The following is a 15,147-nucleotide window of genomic DNA, read 5'->3' on the forward strand; positions in this document are numbered from 1 at the left end:
CCACTTCACACCTTTTAGAATGGCTGTTACCCAAAAGACAAGAAATAACAAGTGTTGGAGAGGATGTGGAAAAAAGGGAACCCCCATACACTGTTGGTGGGACTATAATTGGTGCAGCCTCTATGGAAAACAGTATGGAGATGCCTCAAAAAAAATTGAGAATAGAACCACCATATGAGCCAGCTATTCCACTTCTAGTATTTACCTGAAGCACATGAAAACACTAATTCAAAAAGATATGTGCACCCTGTGTTCACTGTAGCATTATTTACAATAGCCAAGATACGGAAACAGCCAAAGTGTCCATCAATGGATGCATGGATAAAGAAGGTGCGGTGTATACGCACAATGGAATAGCACTCTGGCCATAAGGAAAAGAATGAAAGCTTGCCATTTGGGACAACATGGATGAACCTTGAAGGTATTATGCCAAGTGAAAAAAGTCAGACCAAGAAAGACAAATACCATATGATTTCACTCATATGTGGAATCTTAAAAAGCAAAACAAAAGAACAAACAAAACGGAAAAACAAATTCATAGATACAGAGAGGATTAGTGGTTACCAGAGGGAAGGGGGGTCAGGCGGTGGGCGAAGGGGTCAACTGTCTGGTGACGGATGGTACGAGGCTTGCGGTGGGGGTCGCTTTGTAGTGCATACAGATGTTGAATCCTGATGCTGTACACTTGAAACATAATTAAAAATGTTGGGTCCTGCAGAGGGGAACCGGCAGACATCATCCCTGGGCCCTTCATCGTTACTGACTCCGCCTCTCAGATCCAGACACAGGAGCACAGGGAACTGGAGTAGAGGTGAAGGAGCGACTACCTGTGGCCAGAAAACAAGAGGAAATGAAACAGGAAGGGACCTACATTTGTAGAGTTCCTACCATGTGCCTGAGTTGTGCTGGTCCTTTGTCACCTGATGTCTCACCAACAATCCTTTGAAATAGTATCACCTTTTAACAGACATCTAGAAAGTGTTGGAGCTAGGAGTCAAGAACTACGCTTTTAAATAGGAATGTGGGGGGAGAAAAGAACTATGCTTTTAACGATTTACCAGGTCCACGTTGTTCTTGCTCACTTTCCTGGTGTCCCTTCCAGCTGGGATGAGAGCACACGACCAAGGTTCAGGTGGTCCGGAGCACAACCCTGGCCTTGGATTTGGAGCTAGAGGTGAACGAAGCTGAGAATGTTGCTGAGCAGCAGCAGTAGTTCCTAGGCCCAGTGGTCGCAGAGGACTGGCAGCGACATCTAGTGTCCAATGGCGACCGCAGTGTCCTTGGCCACCCAGTTAGGCCCGTGGCAAGCTGTGTTCCTGCCAAACCTAGTTCTGTAGGCTCCTTGGTGATTCTGAGCACAGAACCCAGTATCCTGTGATCAGTCCTCTCTTTAAATAAGTCAGAGTTAGTGCCTGTGGTTTACAACCAAGAACTTTGACACACATGTTGGCCAAAGTCTCAGAACCAGAAAATGCCAGCTAAACCACATTTGGATATTTAAACACAGAGCAGGCTCAGAGACCTTAGCTGGTTGCTTCCTCTGCCATCCTGATCCCCTGTCCTGGAGACGGGGCTGTCCCAAGAGATCCAGGAGCCAGAGGCTCCAGGTGTTCAGCAGGTTTCGAGGTGGGGGAGCTGGGGGCTGGTGACAGAGGGAAGGGACTGGGGACTAGATAGAAAGAGGCACTGGAAACAGACTTGGTAGAGGGGCTAAGAGAGGGGAAATGTGGGGTAGGACTCCCCTCCCATCCCCTACCATCCCATCCCAGGTCTTGGCTCCAACCTGGCTCCAGCCCCAGCTCTGTCTCATCTGTGCCAACTTCAGCCCCACCTTCAGCCCCCCCCACCCCCCGCCTCAGACTCAGCAAATTTCTTATCCAGTCCCAGTCCCATCGCAAGGTTCTGGGGACACAGTTTGGTCGCCCGTTCATGTGTGGTCATCTAAGCAAACTTGTTCCCTGCACACAGTGAGCCCCACTGCCCCGAGTGGGCATCCTCACCCTCCTGCATCATTACCCACCCCTATTTCAGAGCATCTCAATAGATGTGCTCTCCTGGCCTGGCCCACAAACCCTGACCTTTGTGTCCTCATCCCCTTCCTGGGTCATTTTTGCGGGCCCTGGACCTAGGCTTTGAGGTCCATGCTGTCTTCCCACAGCCTGGTCTCTGGGTGAGCTGGAGAAGGAGAAGGTGCTAGGGGGCGAGGAGGGAGAGGCAGCTGTATAAGGCACTTAGAAGCCCCAGATCAGCTGGGAGCCAAATACTGGAAAGCCTCATATTTTTGTGTACCTCAAGTAGAGCCACATTTCCTGTGGGTAACACCACCCATCCTTGCCTGCCCCTTCCCTCCCATCCACCTCCGGCAGAAGGAGCCCCCAGTGGGTGTATCCAGGGAATGGCTGGGCTCAATTCAGGGCTCCCCGGAAGCTGCTGGCCCCAGAGGCCCCAAGGACCTCCGGCAGAGAGGTTGCAGTTCACAGACACAGGTTTAGAGTTCATAGACACAAACACTCCCAGATCCTGTGGTCCCCAAAGCAAATGCTGTATAGACCTTGAAACCATCTCTTCTGATCTCGTTAGACCCAACTGGGCACAGCACCTGTTTCTGGGGCTTCCTCCACATGGGCAGGCATTTCCAGTTTGGTCCATCAGCCACCACTCCTTGTGGTCTTGCCATATCTGGTGGCAAGTCAGTCAATGAGTCCCTCGTTCAGAGTTTCTCTCATTCAGTAAGTGGTCATTCACCCTCGGCACCTTTGGGTATCAAAGATCCAGAGATCAATAACGCAGGGTCCCACCTCCTGGGTCTTCGTGGGGTAGAAGCAATGTCGGAGTGAGAGGCAGAAGAGAAAAATGGATGATGTCACTGCGGGCTGAGAAGCGCGCCATGTCGGTCAGCAGAGGGGGTGGCACCTAATGCACGTCAGCAATCAGGCCGACTCCTCAAGGGTGGCTTCTGCCCAGAAGAGAACTTGGGAAGAAAACCTGAAATAATTCACTCAGTCATTTAAAGCATTAATTTTCTTATGAAAACATGCATCAATGATTATGAAGCAGAAAGCAAAAGTCCACATGAATTTTCAATATAAAAGATATTTCAAAGAAACGACCTCCCACCCCCATGGAAGGTCTACACCCCAGACTCTCCTGATCCCTCAGGCGCTGGTACAAGTCCTCTCGCCTCTGTGTTTAGCTTCCAATATTAGTGAGTATTAGTGACTGCTACATCAGTGGAAAGTTTTGAGAAGCATCAGTGTCTGGGAAGCTCCTTAGCCTGATCTTCACGACCTTCCACGACGGGACCCTCTGTCCTGGCGGCTTCGTTCCACATTCTTCCCGTCCACACTCCCCGTTCCCCCCACAGCGATATGTACAGCTCCCCAAACCATAAACAGCGTGCTGGGCTGGTTCATGCCTTGTGATTTTCCACAAGCTGCTCCCTTTGCCTGGAATGTCCCTGCCCACACATCCATCTGGCAAACTCCTACTCATCCTTCAAGACCCGGCTCAAAGAGCTCCTCTTCTGTGAAGCCTTCCCCACAGGCCCAAGCAGAATGAGTCAGTTCCTCCCATGCACCATTCTACGGTGTCCGCGTCCCTTTCCTTGTGTGGAGATCTCTTTATTTCACTTTGTCTCTAACTTGATTGTGAGCGCCTGGATAGGGGAGACTGTAGCATTGGAAAGTTGTATCCTGGTCCTAAGTGTAGCATCTGGGATGGTAGGTATCTATAAATATTTTCTCTGGAGGAGCAAATGAACAAAACTTATTTTGACTCTTTTCTTCTCAATTGTTTTTTCATTTGTTTTTAGAGTCAAGACAGGGAGACCAGCATCTTCTCATAAACTTTGGAAAATGCTAAGAAAACCACTCACCACTAACGTAAAAAAAAAAAAAGAAAATGCATTTAATCTCTCTTTGTAGTCATTCACATCTTAAAAACCTGGGGAGTTATGCTGAGGACTCACCAGACCAATGTGGTCCTTTGACCTGCAGGCATCAGTAGACTAACCAGGTAGGGAAAGGCAGCGGTGCTCTAGGGTCCAGTCGGTTTCCTGCAAGTCACCACAGGAGCAGCTATAGGGGTGGACACATCACATCCCAAGCACCAAGTCCCTTACTTATACCCATATACACGGTGACTCATTCTATCCCCATAACAACCCTATCAGGAAGCTACTATTTTTATCCCCATTTTAGAGATGAAATTGAGGCACAGAGAGGCTGAATAACTTGCTCACCATATTACAGCTAATAAGTGGCAGAGATGGGCTTCAAACCCAGTAAGTCTAGCTTGGAAATTCATTCTCCCAACCTCACTGCTCTACTAGTTCCAGGAGCAAAAGATGTACAGTGACAGTAACTTTGGCTAAGAACAGAGGGACCATGAGGTAGAAGATGAACGTGCCCTTTCACAACTGATCACCCCAGTCCCGGGCTCTGGGATGCCCTCTGGGTTCATAAGTATCCTGTAAAGGCTCTCAGCATCACTCTGTACAACTTGCAGACCCCGAGGACCCAGTCTCCTCTCTGACTGCCCTGCCTTTTTACTTTACCTTGGAGAGGGAGTGATTTGTTTCAGTTGGCTTGCTTCCACTCCGAGCAGAGTCCTCACCATCTCAGGAAGAGGGCTCCCTGCCCTCCTGGGTGACTGAGGATCTGCTGGCACCATCTCCCAGGTGTTTTTCACAACAGCCCCCCTGTGTAGGGAAACTAGTGAGACCACTTTCCTAGGGTGCACGTGGCAGGTCTCCTGTACCCCATCCAGGACCTTTCAAGCAGAGGGCATGATATATGCAAAAATTCAGGCATGAGAAACAGCTGTGCCTGTCCAAAGAGCAGGTGAGAGGCTAATGGCTGGTGAAAGGGTGAAGGAGAGAGCGGAGGGACAGGAGACGGAAAAACAGTCTAAGTCCACCTTTGATTGTGAAGGGTCTTATACCCAAAGTAGAGAAATTTGATTTTGTTTTCCTCCTGTGGGCAGTGAAGAGCCTTTGAAGATCAGGCTGTGTTGTTAGGTTTACAGTTTCACTACTTAAGAAGCTGTTTTTCTGGTTTTTTTTTTTTTTTTTTTGCAGAAACATCTCAACAATTAGGAAACACTGCCACCATGTGGCTATTGGGTGACACATACTCCAAGCTGTAAACTGCCAAATTTTCTGTGATACTGTTTAATAATTAAACCAAAGAACACATCCTTTGATTCAAATAGCTGAAGTAGATCAATGATAACCTTACCCCTAATGTGAAAAGGATACTTTTCACAAGGTTTTTCGAGAAATCAATACCTGATAAACAACAAGGAACTACTGTATAGCCCAGGGAACTGTACTCAATTTCTTGTAATCAGATGTAATGGAAAAGAATCTGGGGAAAAAAATACACACCACACACACACACACACACACACACACACACACACGAAAGAAATTATTACCTGGGTTCATCTCAGATTTCTTAACTTTTCTTTTAAAATCCTAATCTAAATCTTCAGCGATTCTGATCAAGGATCCTTCCTATTCCCAGTAACCCCTATCTCGGGATCATAAACTCTTTGGCCCTGCAGAGGCTCTACCATTTCCAGGCCAGTTTGGCATCAAGCTGTCTCCAGGCCATTTCCCTCCGTGGCGGTAGCTTCTATTTCTGTCTGAGGTCTGTTCTCCTTGTGTGGCTCCGCAGTTGCTCAGACCCAAATTGATATATTTCCACCATCTTTAAAACAAAAAAATTTTTTTAAGCTGGGTGATTTGGGGCAAGTCACCTGACCTACCTAAGCTTCAGTTACTTCGTCTTCACAGGGTGACTGCGAAGATGAAAGATGACACGTGGGCATGTCCCTGGCACATCACAAGGAAGCCCTTGAGGGCATATTATTGTTGAGCACGCAACATGCGCTCAGTTGAGTTCTGTGATTTGACATCCGAGGTTTACCTGATTCTCCACGAACGTTCCCTGAGAGCGAAACTACTCATTCTCTCTGGCTCTGGGGGATCACCCCTATTTTCGTGCGTTGCTTGCCGGCTGCGGGCTGGCCGGAGATCGCCATCCACGCGTCTCCCGGGTGCGCAGCGGGCGGCAGGTGCGTGGGCGGGGACGGGGCGGCGCGGGGCGGGGCGGCGTTCACTCCTCGCCCCTCCCTTCCCAGGGGCTGGGGGTGGGGGGGTGTCTGTGGATAATTCAATCCTCGTGGGACTCGGCGTCTGACCTCACCGGCGGCTCGGCGGATTGGCTGCCTGTCTCAGCTTGCCCCCACCCTCCGTACCCCCCGCGTCCCAGGTGGCTCAGGCCTCCTGTGGCGATCTGTTTATTGTGAGAGCACGTCCAAGTTGGGCTCCATCACTGCATTTGCTCCCCTCTGGGGCCCCCTCCCGCCGGGGAAGCGGGGAGAAAACCCAGCCAAGCTGTTCCTCGCCCTTCCCCTCCCCGCACCACCCGGAGAGGTCGGGTAAGAGGGAACGGGTGTGTGTGGGAGGGGGAGTCTCAGGCCCGGGAGATCTGGCTGTCACCCCGTCCCGGTACCTCGCGCGGACCTGGGAGTTCTATCCCTAGGCCTAGGTCCTGTTCCCCCGCCCCAGTCCCGCGCAAACAGCCAGAAGCTGGATCTCAGGGATGCCCAGGTCCCTAGAGAAGGCACAGACGTGGCGACTTCACTCACAGGTGTTCCCTCTCCCCCAGGAGGCGATGACCCCCAAGCCAGCCGGACCCCCGGACGGGGGCTGGGGCTGGGTGGTGGCGGCTTCAACCTTCGCGGTGAATGGGCTCTCCTACGGGGTGTTACGCTCCCTGGGCCTGGCCCTCCCTGACCTCGAGGAGCATTTTGACCGAAGCGCTCAGGACACTGCGTGGGTCAGCGCCCTGGCCCTGGTCGTGCAGCAGGCAGCCAGTGAGGGGGGCCCCAGGGTGGGAGGCGGGAACAGGGGTGGAGGGGCCATGAGTGCAGTGGTGGGGAACGCACCTGACTGATCACCAGATAACCTGAGAAAGGGCGACCGGTGGAACTGAGTTCTGGAAAAGAGTGGGTCTTTGTGGTCAAGAGAAGGGGCTATTAGACAGGGGGAGGAATTTAGGCCCAACAAACTGTCAATGAGAAGTGCTGAAGAGAGTTTAGGGGTCCAGGAGCGTGTCTTCCGTTGACTCCGCCCCCTTCTAGGCCCAGTGGGCAGCGCCCTGAGCACCCGTTGGGGGGCGCGCCCCGTGGTGATGGTTGGGGGCGTCCTCACCTCGCTCGGCCTCGTCTTCTCGGCTTTCGCCCGCAGTCTGCTGCACCTCTACCTTGGCCTGGGCGTCCTGGCTGGTGAGGGGAGAGGGACACCCGTGTTCTTAAGGGGCGATGGGGGAAACAGGAGCTCGTTGGAGGCCAATGGGGCGGGGGCCTCCTGCGAGAAGCGGAGCTGGGACTGCAAAGGCAGGCACCCCCGGTTCCCGCCCTCACCCCGTCCTATCCATTCGCAGGCTTCGGCTGGGCCCTGGTGTTCGCCCCTGCTCTCGGGACCGTCTCCCGTTACTTCTCCCGCCGTCGAGTCTTAGCCGTGGGGCTGGCACTCACGGGCAATGGGATCTCCTCGCTGCTCCTGGCGCCCGCCTTGCAGTTTCTCCTTGATAATTTCGGCTGGCGGGGCGCCCTGCTCCTCCTTGGTGCCATTACCCTCCACCTCACCCCCTGTGGCGCCCTGCTGCGACCCCTGGCGCTCCCTGGCGACCCCTCGGCCCCACCCCGAGGCCCTCTAGCTGCCCTCGGCCTAGGTCTCTTCACACGTCGGGCCTTCTTGGTTTTGGCTCTAGGCACGGCCGTGGTGGGGGCGGGGTACTTCGTCCCCTACGTGCACTTGGCCCCTCATGCTTTAGATCGGGGCCTGGGGGGCTACGGGGCGGCGCTGGTGGTGGCGGTGGCAGCGGTGGGGGATGCAGGAGCCCGGCTTCTCTGCGGGTGGCTGTCGGACCAGGGTTGGGTGCCCCTCCCGCGGCTGCTCGTGATGTTCGGGGCATTGACAGGGCTGGGGCTGCTGGCGGTGGGTCTGGTACCCGCGGTGGGGAGCGAGGGGAGCTGGGGGGGCCCCCTACTGGCCGCCGCTGGGGCCTACGGGCTGAGCGCCGGAAGTTACGCCGTGCTGATTTTCGGTGTGCTCCCGGGGCTGGTGGGCATTGGAGGTGTTGTACAGGCCACCGGCCTGGTGCCTATGCTGATGAGCATCGGGGGGCTTCTGGGCCCGCCCCTGTCAGGTAAGGGCCTGAGCCAGCAGATCCGCTCACAACCACCCTCTGCTCTTGGGGTCTGAGGCTTCTAAGTCCCTTTCCCCCTCCTCTCAGGCTTCCTAAGGGACGAGACAGGAGACTTCACCGCCTCCTTCCTTGTGTGCGGCTCTTTCATCCTCTCTGGCAGCTTCATCTACATGGGGCTGCCCAGGGCGCTGCCTTCCTGCCGTCCAGCCGCCCATCAAGCCACCCCTCCCCCTGAGAGGGGGGAGCTGCTCTTCGTTCCTCAGGCTGCGCTGCTCTCCCCAGGAGGCCCTCACTCCACTCTGGACACCCCTTGTTGACCATTTTCTTGTTTAACTCCCTCCTCCAATAAAGGATTTCTATTTGCTTTTTCTGCAAGCTCCAACTAAAGCATTCTACATAAGATATCTGAAAAGGCAGGCTGATAGGAAGAGGATCCTACTAAAGCCATGGGAGGCGGAAATGGTGTGTGTCCAATCAGTCAATTTCTCTCTGCCCAAGTTCTTGTCATCATAACAGGAGATCTTTGCCGAATGTCTGTCCGTCAGCTTCAGTTTATTGGAGGGCAGTGCTCTTGAGTGCTAGCTGCCCCAACCTCATTTCCCAGACAATTCTTTCCTGCATTTCAACCTCCTTCTTCTGGCCTTAGGGAAATACAAGAATCCCAGACCCAGACTTCAGCTCTCTTAGCTTTTTCTCTCCTTCCCAAACTGGCACACATCCCCGCACAGTCACCCCCACCCCCGCCATGTCCCTTGTTTACTTAATTTATTTTCTAAGTTACAGGGCATAGTGGGAAAGAGGGAGGTCAGTGAGCAAATGGGAGGAACTGTGGTCCAGGGAGCAGAGTCCAGGGGTTAAATGCTCTGGGTCACCAGAGCACCTGAACACCTCCCCTCCACTCCCCAGCATGCCCCCATTCAGCCAACCCAAGCTCATGGGCCCCAGCTCTTCTTGAGGTTCTTATTATCCAATTTTCTTATTCAGTTTTAATTCAAAGGGGCATCCTTCTTTCCCAAAGATGTCTTCAGGGAAGAAACTTAGAAGGCAACACTGGAGATCACAAGTAAAACATGAGAAGACTCTTCTTGGCCTTTGATTTCCACAGTTGATTCACAGCTCAGTGGAGCAGGCTGAATGCCTGCATCCTTCAGAAAAGGTTGTGGGAGCAAAGAAGAGATGACTCTCCTCAACAAGATACAAGGAGCTGGCACACACATTGCAGGAGCCCCAGGCCTGCTCTGGTTGAGGGGAGGCAGATCAAGATGTTTAAGGCACTGTGGTTCTGTGGGTGCCAAGATGGGGCAGAAGACCTAGAGCTGCCAACCTCTGGCTTTCTGGGTCTGACTAGCCCTTCCTGGAGTTCATTCCTCTCCCAGCCCCTCACTGGGCAGAGGGACTTTGGTACCCAGTGTCTCTGTTACAAGGTCCTGGGGCTTGGAAGTAGGAGCTGAGAAGCAGAAGAAGTGAGGCAGAGTGATGAGAACTCCACTCCCTGCAAGGAGGAAGGCCCCAGCCACCACAAAGGAAGCCGTGTAGTTGCCTGTCACATCCCGGAGGTAGCCTAGGTTCAAGAGAGAAAAAGAATACACGTGGGTGATCTGTTTCCTGAGACTGATGGCTCAGACACATTTTTGGGTGGAGGGAAGAAAATAATCCTTAACCTATTATCGTGGAAGAGTTAGAACTCTCAAGGTAGGACTGGACCAGCAGGTGGGGATCTGGGGATCCAGATGGAGTCAGGCACACCTGTGCCTTTCTTTCCAGTAACTGTGGCCCTCCCATTCATGCCTTCAGTTAATAGTTAAGAGGAAAATGTTAAAGGGTCTGAAGGCTCTGACGTCTGGAGCCTGGAGAACTTTGACCAGATGGCCCAGACCTCTGGCCCGGGGCCCAGTGGGCCAAAGGAAAAGGCAGACACTGGCATGAGATGTCTGGCCAGGTCCTCTGAAAACCCAAGCTGTAAGTACCCTGCCAAGGATGCCACATAGCTCCTCTTAACCTTTCCACAGCCCAATTTCTTTGCCCCTTGGACCCATTTTGGGGCCAGTGTGACTGACCATGCTGGCTGCGTACTGCACCAATTCCAGAGGGCATTATTCATATATACTATAATGGAAGTTCCCCCTCCCGAGTGGCATGATGTAGCAGCCCTGGCCCACCTGGAAATCCCACTCCCCTTACCTGACAGAGGAGCCCCCAGCAGCCCCCCGATGCTCTCTACCATCTGCACCAGTCCCAGGCCACAGTATATCTTTCCAGTCCCCACCAGTTCAGGCAGCACGGAGAAGGCCACTGGAGTCAGGGCCCCTGATGTGAAGCCATATGCCACAGCCAGAGCCACCAGGGCTGTGGGAGCCAAAGCCACAGGGAACAGGGCCAGTATCACCCCAGTCAGGGTGGTCCAGAGCATCAGGAGTCTTGCCACAGGCCCTGGGACTGCATCCCCTAGCCACCCAGAAGCCACACGCCCCACAAGATCCGAAATAGCCACCACTGAGAGTAGGAAGGCAGCAGGCAGTGGGTCCCAGTCCAGGTCTTGCAGATGCGCCACCAGGTGCACATAGGGAATAAAGTAGCCAGTGTTGATCAGGGTGAGGGCGACAGTGTAACGGAGGAAGGGGCCGTGATGGAGGAGGGAGGTGAGTTGGGTCCCAGGGCCACCCACGGCAGGGTCCTCAGCCAGGGAGAGTGGGCGGAGAAGAGCACCACAGGCCACCAAGTGGAGGGAGAGGGCAGACACCAGCAGGAGGGCCCCCCGCCAGGCATAGTGGCTGAGCAGCCACTGGAAAAGTGGGGCAAAGGCAAAGGAGGAGAGGCCGACGCCCGTCAGTGCCAGCCCGGTGGCCAGGGATCGCCGGCGAGAGAAGTAACGGGACAGGCAGGCCAGGGTTGGAGTGAAGGTCAAGGCCCAGCCAGATCCTGTCAAAAAGGAAGAAAACAGGGGTTCAGGGACTCCTAGGAAGCTCAGGGCACCCAGTCATCCCAACACTGCCCAGCAGCAGAATGTAGCACAGGCCTGAGTTACAAGCTAGCTTGATACTTTCCAGCTGTATGACCTTGTGTATTTTACTTAACTTCCCAGCCTCAATCTCCTGTGCAAAATGGGGGTAATATACTTTATGGGAGTCTGGAGGCTTAGAGATAATGTTTACAGAGTAACTACCATGGAACTTTGGAGGTAAACCTGGGCTGTACCATTTCTGGCTGAGTAAACTTCATTGGCCAAATTGCATAAGCTTCTAAAGCCTTTCTTCACCTTTAGTAGGATAATGGTACCTATTTCACAACCACAGTACCTGAGACAACATTTTCATAATTCTTCCTTTTACACTCCAGTCCCACTGGCCCTAGGCTTGCATATTCTGGATTCATCATCTTTGCATTTCCTGATTTCCCTACCCTGTTAATGACTTTAGTCAACTCTCTTAAGAATTCCATTCCAGGCACAGATGCCAGCCAAAACTTTCAGCTTCTCACTAAGCCTTTTGGAAGGAGCAGGAAGAATGTAAAAGTCCAGAGGCCAGATACTCAGGCTTTTAACTCTCAGGCCCTTGCCCAGGGTCTCACCTGAAAGCAGCCCAATACTCAGGTACAGGTGGGTCAAGGAGGTAGCAAAGGAGGCGAGCAGCATCCCCAGCGCAGCCAAGATACCCCCAGCCATTACCACAGGCCTGGGCCCGAACTTCGTGCTCAGGGCACTGCCTACTGGGCCTGGGGAAGAGGAAGGGTTCTGCGAGACCTCAGGCTTCCTTCTCCAGCACTGCCCACCCCTTATCTCCTTCCCAGTTCCCGCATCCCCTCTCCCTTCCGAGGGTCGAAGGTCACAGGACTCCAGACCCAGGCACAGCACTCACTCCCGAACTGCTGCACCGCGATTCCTATGGAAGCGATCCAGGAGACTCGCGCCGCCTGCTCCTCAAACGCTGCCACAAACTCCACAAAGAAGACGCCGAAGGAGCGGAGCACCCCGAACACCAGCGCCGACTGGAAGAACGCTGAGAGCACCACCATCCATCCCCAGCCCCCGTCGGGGGGCTCAGCTCTATGTGCCATCTGGGAAGTAACAGGGCTGCCGCCACTGAGAGCCCCTCCGGGAGCAGGGCTCAGGATGTTCCACCTCGGCCCACCCATCCAGCCACCCAGCCGGACGGCTCGGGGCCGTGCGGAGGAGAGGATGGTTGAGAGGAAAGTACCGATAAGGGCTTGAAAGCTGCAGAGAGGCTGCGTGAGGCGCCTGCGCCTTTCCCCTGGTGGCGGCGAGGATGGGCGGGCGATATACGTGGGAAGACCCGGCCGGCACTGGCCCCCCGCGTTCAGCGCCGGGGGGCGTGGCTCCGCTGGCCGCGAGTCGAGAGTCCAGGCCTGGGTGGGGCAAGATGAAAGCGGGGTCGACGTTGGTTAGGAACCAGGGGGCAGCACTGGGTTTGGGCTCTACCCTTGAGGTGAGCCAGCCTCGAAGCGGATTATCTATTTTATCATTGAAAGTGTCAGCACCTGGCCAGACGGGCAAACATCCCTGTCCGCAGCTCACCAATGAGGACACGGGACTCCTCAGAAGGGGGCGGAGCCAGAAGGGCTGGGCGGAGTTTAGAGCGCGTTCTCCATCGGGTCAGTGAGTGGGGCGCATGCGTGAGGAGGGGAACTTTAGGAGGCACTCTAGATGGGCCCCACGTGACCCAGGAACCCACTAGGAGGCTGTTTGGGTCTCCTGTCCACCTAGCGGACCAATTCGACCGGATTGCAGAACGGAGACACGCACGTAAGGAGTCCAGGGGGTTGGTGGTGGGTAAACCGGTTTAGGAAAAGAAAACACTCACGTACTTAATGAGGGCCCCAGGAGTTGAAAGACGAGGCCCAGGTCAGGGGGCGGGTGTGGAGGAATTATGAGATAAGCCTAAACAAAATACCTGGCCAGGCGCCTGAGGCCACTAGAATCTAAATGCCTGGATTCCTGAGGGGTTCAAATGCCAAGGAGCAAGACAGGGGAATGGGCTGCTGGACTCCTGGCGTTGATTTCTGTGATGGGAACTCTTTCCTGTTCCTTCTGTTACCACTAACAGGAAACCTACAGGTCACAGAGACCGAAAATAACTGGGGAGAGGAAGTGCAGCTCTGAGTTCACTCAGAGCCCCACCAGCACCGGTCTTCAGTGGGGCTGGGACCTTTTCCTCTGCCCTCCAGTAACAACCACTTCCTAATCACGTGTTTTAATCTCTTGATGGGATAGACTAAAGAGACAAGCCATGACCACTGGAGCAATCAGCCCCTCCTACCCAACCAGTACCTAGTTCCTACAACCTTATATAGCACTCATGGATTGGTTTCAAGATCCTTAGGACACTGACCTTGAAATTTGAGCTCAAGGGTTCATCCACATACAAGTAGGAGTGAGGTGAAGGGGCGAGAGGTGGGGAAGGAGGCTGTGTAATTTAAAAAAAGCATACTGAGCCTTATATTTCCATATGTGGGAAATAAAAATAATCATACCCCAAAACTTTTTTTTTTTTTAATGTAAGTGGAGTCAAAACTTTGGCTGTTGGGGACTCTGCCAAAGATGTAGAAATTAGTGTGGCTGTATAACATAGTGGTTAAGAGTGCAGTTCTTAGAATCAAATCATAGTTCCAATCCTGGCTTTATCACTTACTCGCTTAGCCAAGATATTGAACCTCTCTGTTTATCTATAAATTGGGGCTAAAAATAGTACCTACTTTCTCAAAAAAAAAAAGTACCTACTTTTAGGGTTATCAGGGGAGTTGAACTAGAAAATCTATACACTAAAATGCTTAGTTCAGGGCATGGCATGTAGCAGGAGATAAGTAATATTAGCTGGTCTCATTTGCAGCAGGGGATAAGCCATAGTGTGAGGGAAAGGAACGTTTTCATTTAGTTTCTTTGTTTTGTTTTTTGCTTAAAAAGTAAAATCTAATTCAGGTCATGGGTTTTAAAAGATTGAGAAACACAATCACAAACTAAATGTTGCGAGGAACGTATTCGTTCCATGTTAATGGACTTATTTCACAGGTAAGGAATTTAAGTCCCAAAGCAGGGGTAAATTATCAGAATTAGTGCCCCTTTACCCTCCAGCCATGGGGCAGAACAAAGCTGTGTACACAGGACATGGGGAAAGGGTGGGAGAGAAGTGGACGGATTCCAAGACACCATTGCTCTGGGGGAGGCGTAGAATTGGCATGTTGGATCAAACCGCTTAGCTTCTCACTGCCACCTCCAGCTCCTATTGTCCTTATGGGACCCAAGTCCTATCCATTTTCTGTGGTGTTGGTGGTGGTGGTGGTGGTAGGGTGTGTCCCAAGCATTAAATTTCCCAACACAGATGCACCCCCAGCCTCTTGGTATTATTAGTGGCTTCCTGGTTTTCTCCTTGCCACCTCCACACCTCAGGCAGGAAGTGACTTCAGAGCAGCAGGATGCAGGTGGGTCCGGAGAAACTTCATGAAGTCACTGGTTCCTACACAATGAGCCGGAAGGCACGAGCAGGGAAGGGGAGAAAAAAGCTGCTTAAAATGTCTGGTGGAGTGGGACAGTGGGATGGGCACAGAATCCAAGATGGTATCTAAGAATGGAGAACCCTCTTTCCCCAGCTTCACCCAGTCCCCAGATCCCCAAAGACAAGAGCCCAGGACACAGCAGACAGCACAGAGAGGCTTCTTTATTCCATGATTCTGATCTTGCAAGATCTAACATCTCCACCCCTTGGCACTCTCCACCTGCCCATCCAATCTGCTAAAAAAAAAAAAATCCTGGTTCCTTCTCACATCTCTCCTCTGCTGTCCCTCCCTCCTTCAATTCTGCTGTGGGGAGTAAGAGGGAAAGAGCGAGAAGAGTAGCTTTCTCACCAGTCCCCAGGTGACAGCCACTAGTACTGACCTGTCTTGAGGAAGCTCCACCCCACAAATTCAAAGTGCTTCT

At 53.0% G+C, this 15,147-nt stretch overlaps 2 protein-coding genes across 6 annotated transcripts; one reads left to right on the plus strand and one right to left on the minus strand.

The window, feature by feature from the left end:
- The first annotated feature begins 6,120 nt into the window (after nt 1-6,120).
- SLC16A11 (solute carrier family 16 member 11) lies at nt 6,121-8,594 on the plus strand. Of its 4 annotated transcripts, none has more exons than XM_015251666.3 (5): nt 6,121-6,444; nt 6,675-6,882; nt 7,150-7,293; nt 7,452-8,219; nt 8,307-8,594. In XM_015251666.3, exons 2-5 carry the CDS (start codon nt 6,681-6,683, stop codon nt 8,534-8,536), a joined length of 1,344 nt encoding a protein of 447 aa, XP_015107152.2. In that variant the 5' UTR covers nt 6,121-6,444; nt 6,675-6,680; the 3' UTR covers nt 8,537-8,594. The 4 variants fall into 4 exon arrangements, with proteins under 4 accessions (XP_015107152.2, XP_072796562.1, XP_072796561.1 ...); XM_072940460.1 differs by having other exon boundaries at nt 6,175-6,444; nt 6,675-6,841; XM_015251668.3 differs by having other exon boundaries at nt 6,176-6,444; nt 6,675-6,845.
- A 298-nt stretch (nt 8,595-8,892) lies between these two features.
- SLC16A13 (solute carrier family 16 member 13) lies at nt 8,893-12,704 on the minus strand. 2 transcript variants are annotated; one of them, XM_006218820.4, is made up of 4 exons: nt 12,074-12,704; nt 11,787-11,930; nt 10,401-11,138; nt 8,893-9,780 (listed from the first exon to the last, which is right to left on the minus strand). In XM_006218820.4, the coding sequence occupies exons 1-4, from the start codon at nt 12,348-12,350 to the stop codon at nt 9,581-9,583; spliced, it is 1,359 nt and encodes a 452-aa protein (XP_006218882.3). In that variant the 5' UTR covers nt 12,351-12,704; the 3' UTR covers nt 8,893-9,580. The 2 variants fall into 2 exon arrangements, with proteins under 2 accessions (XP_006218882.3, XP_015107149.2); XM_015251663.3 differs by lacking the exon at nt 11,787-11,930 and having other exon boundaries at nt 12,074-12,700.
- Between the last annotated feature and the right edge of the window lie 2,443 nt (nt 12,705-15,147).

Source organism: Vicugna pacos, chromosome 16, assembly GCF_048564905.1.
Source record: "Vicugna pacos chromosome 16, VicPac4, whole genome shotgun sequence".
Taxonomy (NCBI): domain Eukaryota; kingdom Metazoa; phylum Chordata; class Mammalia; order Artiodactyla; family Camelidae; genus Vicugna; species Vicugna pacos.

Excerpts from the sequence above, each read along its gene's own strand:
- SLC16A11 (XM_015251666.3), top strand. The coding sequence starts at position 6,681 with ATGACCCCCAAGCCAGCCGGACCCCCGGACGGGGGCTGGGGCTGGGTG. Across the intron at positions 6,883-7,149 it reads GGTCGTGCAGCAGGCAGCCA|GCCCAGTGGGCAGCGCCCTG; the intron begins GTGAGGGGGGCC and ends GCCCCCTTCTAG. Across the intron at positions 8,220-8,306 it reads TCTGGGCCCGCCCCTGTCAG|GCTTCCTAAGGGACGAGACA; the intron begins GTAAGGGCCTGA and ends CCCTCCTCTCAG.
- SLC16A13 (XM_006218820.4), bottom strand. The coding sequence starts at position 12,350 with ATGGGTGGGCCGAGGTGGAACATCCTGAGCCCTGCTCCCGGAGGGGCT. Across the intron at positions 11,931-12,073 it reads CGCGGTGCAGCAGTTCGGGA|GCCCAGTAGGCAGTGCCCTG; the intron begins GTGAGTGCTGTG and ends CCTCTTCCCCAG. Across the intron at positions 11,139-11,786 it reads GAGTATTGGGCTGCTTTCAG|GATCTGGCTGGGCCTTGACC; the intron begins GTGAGACCCTGG and ends CCTTTTTGACAG.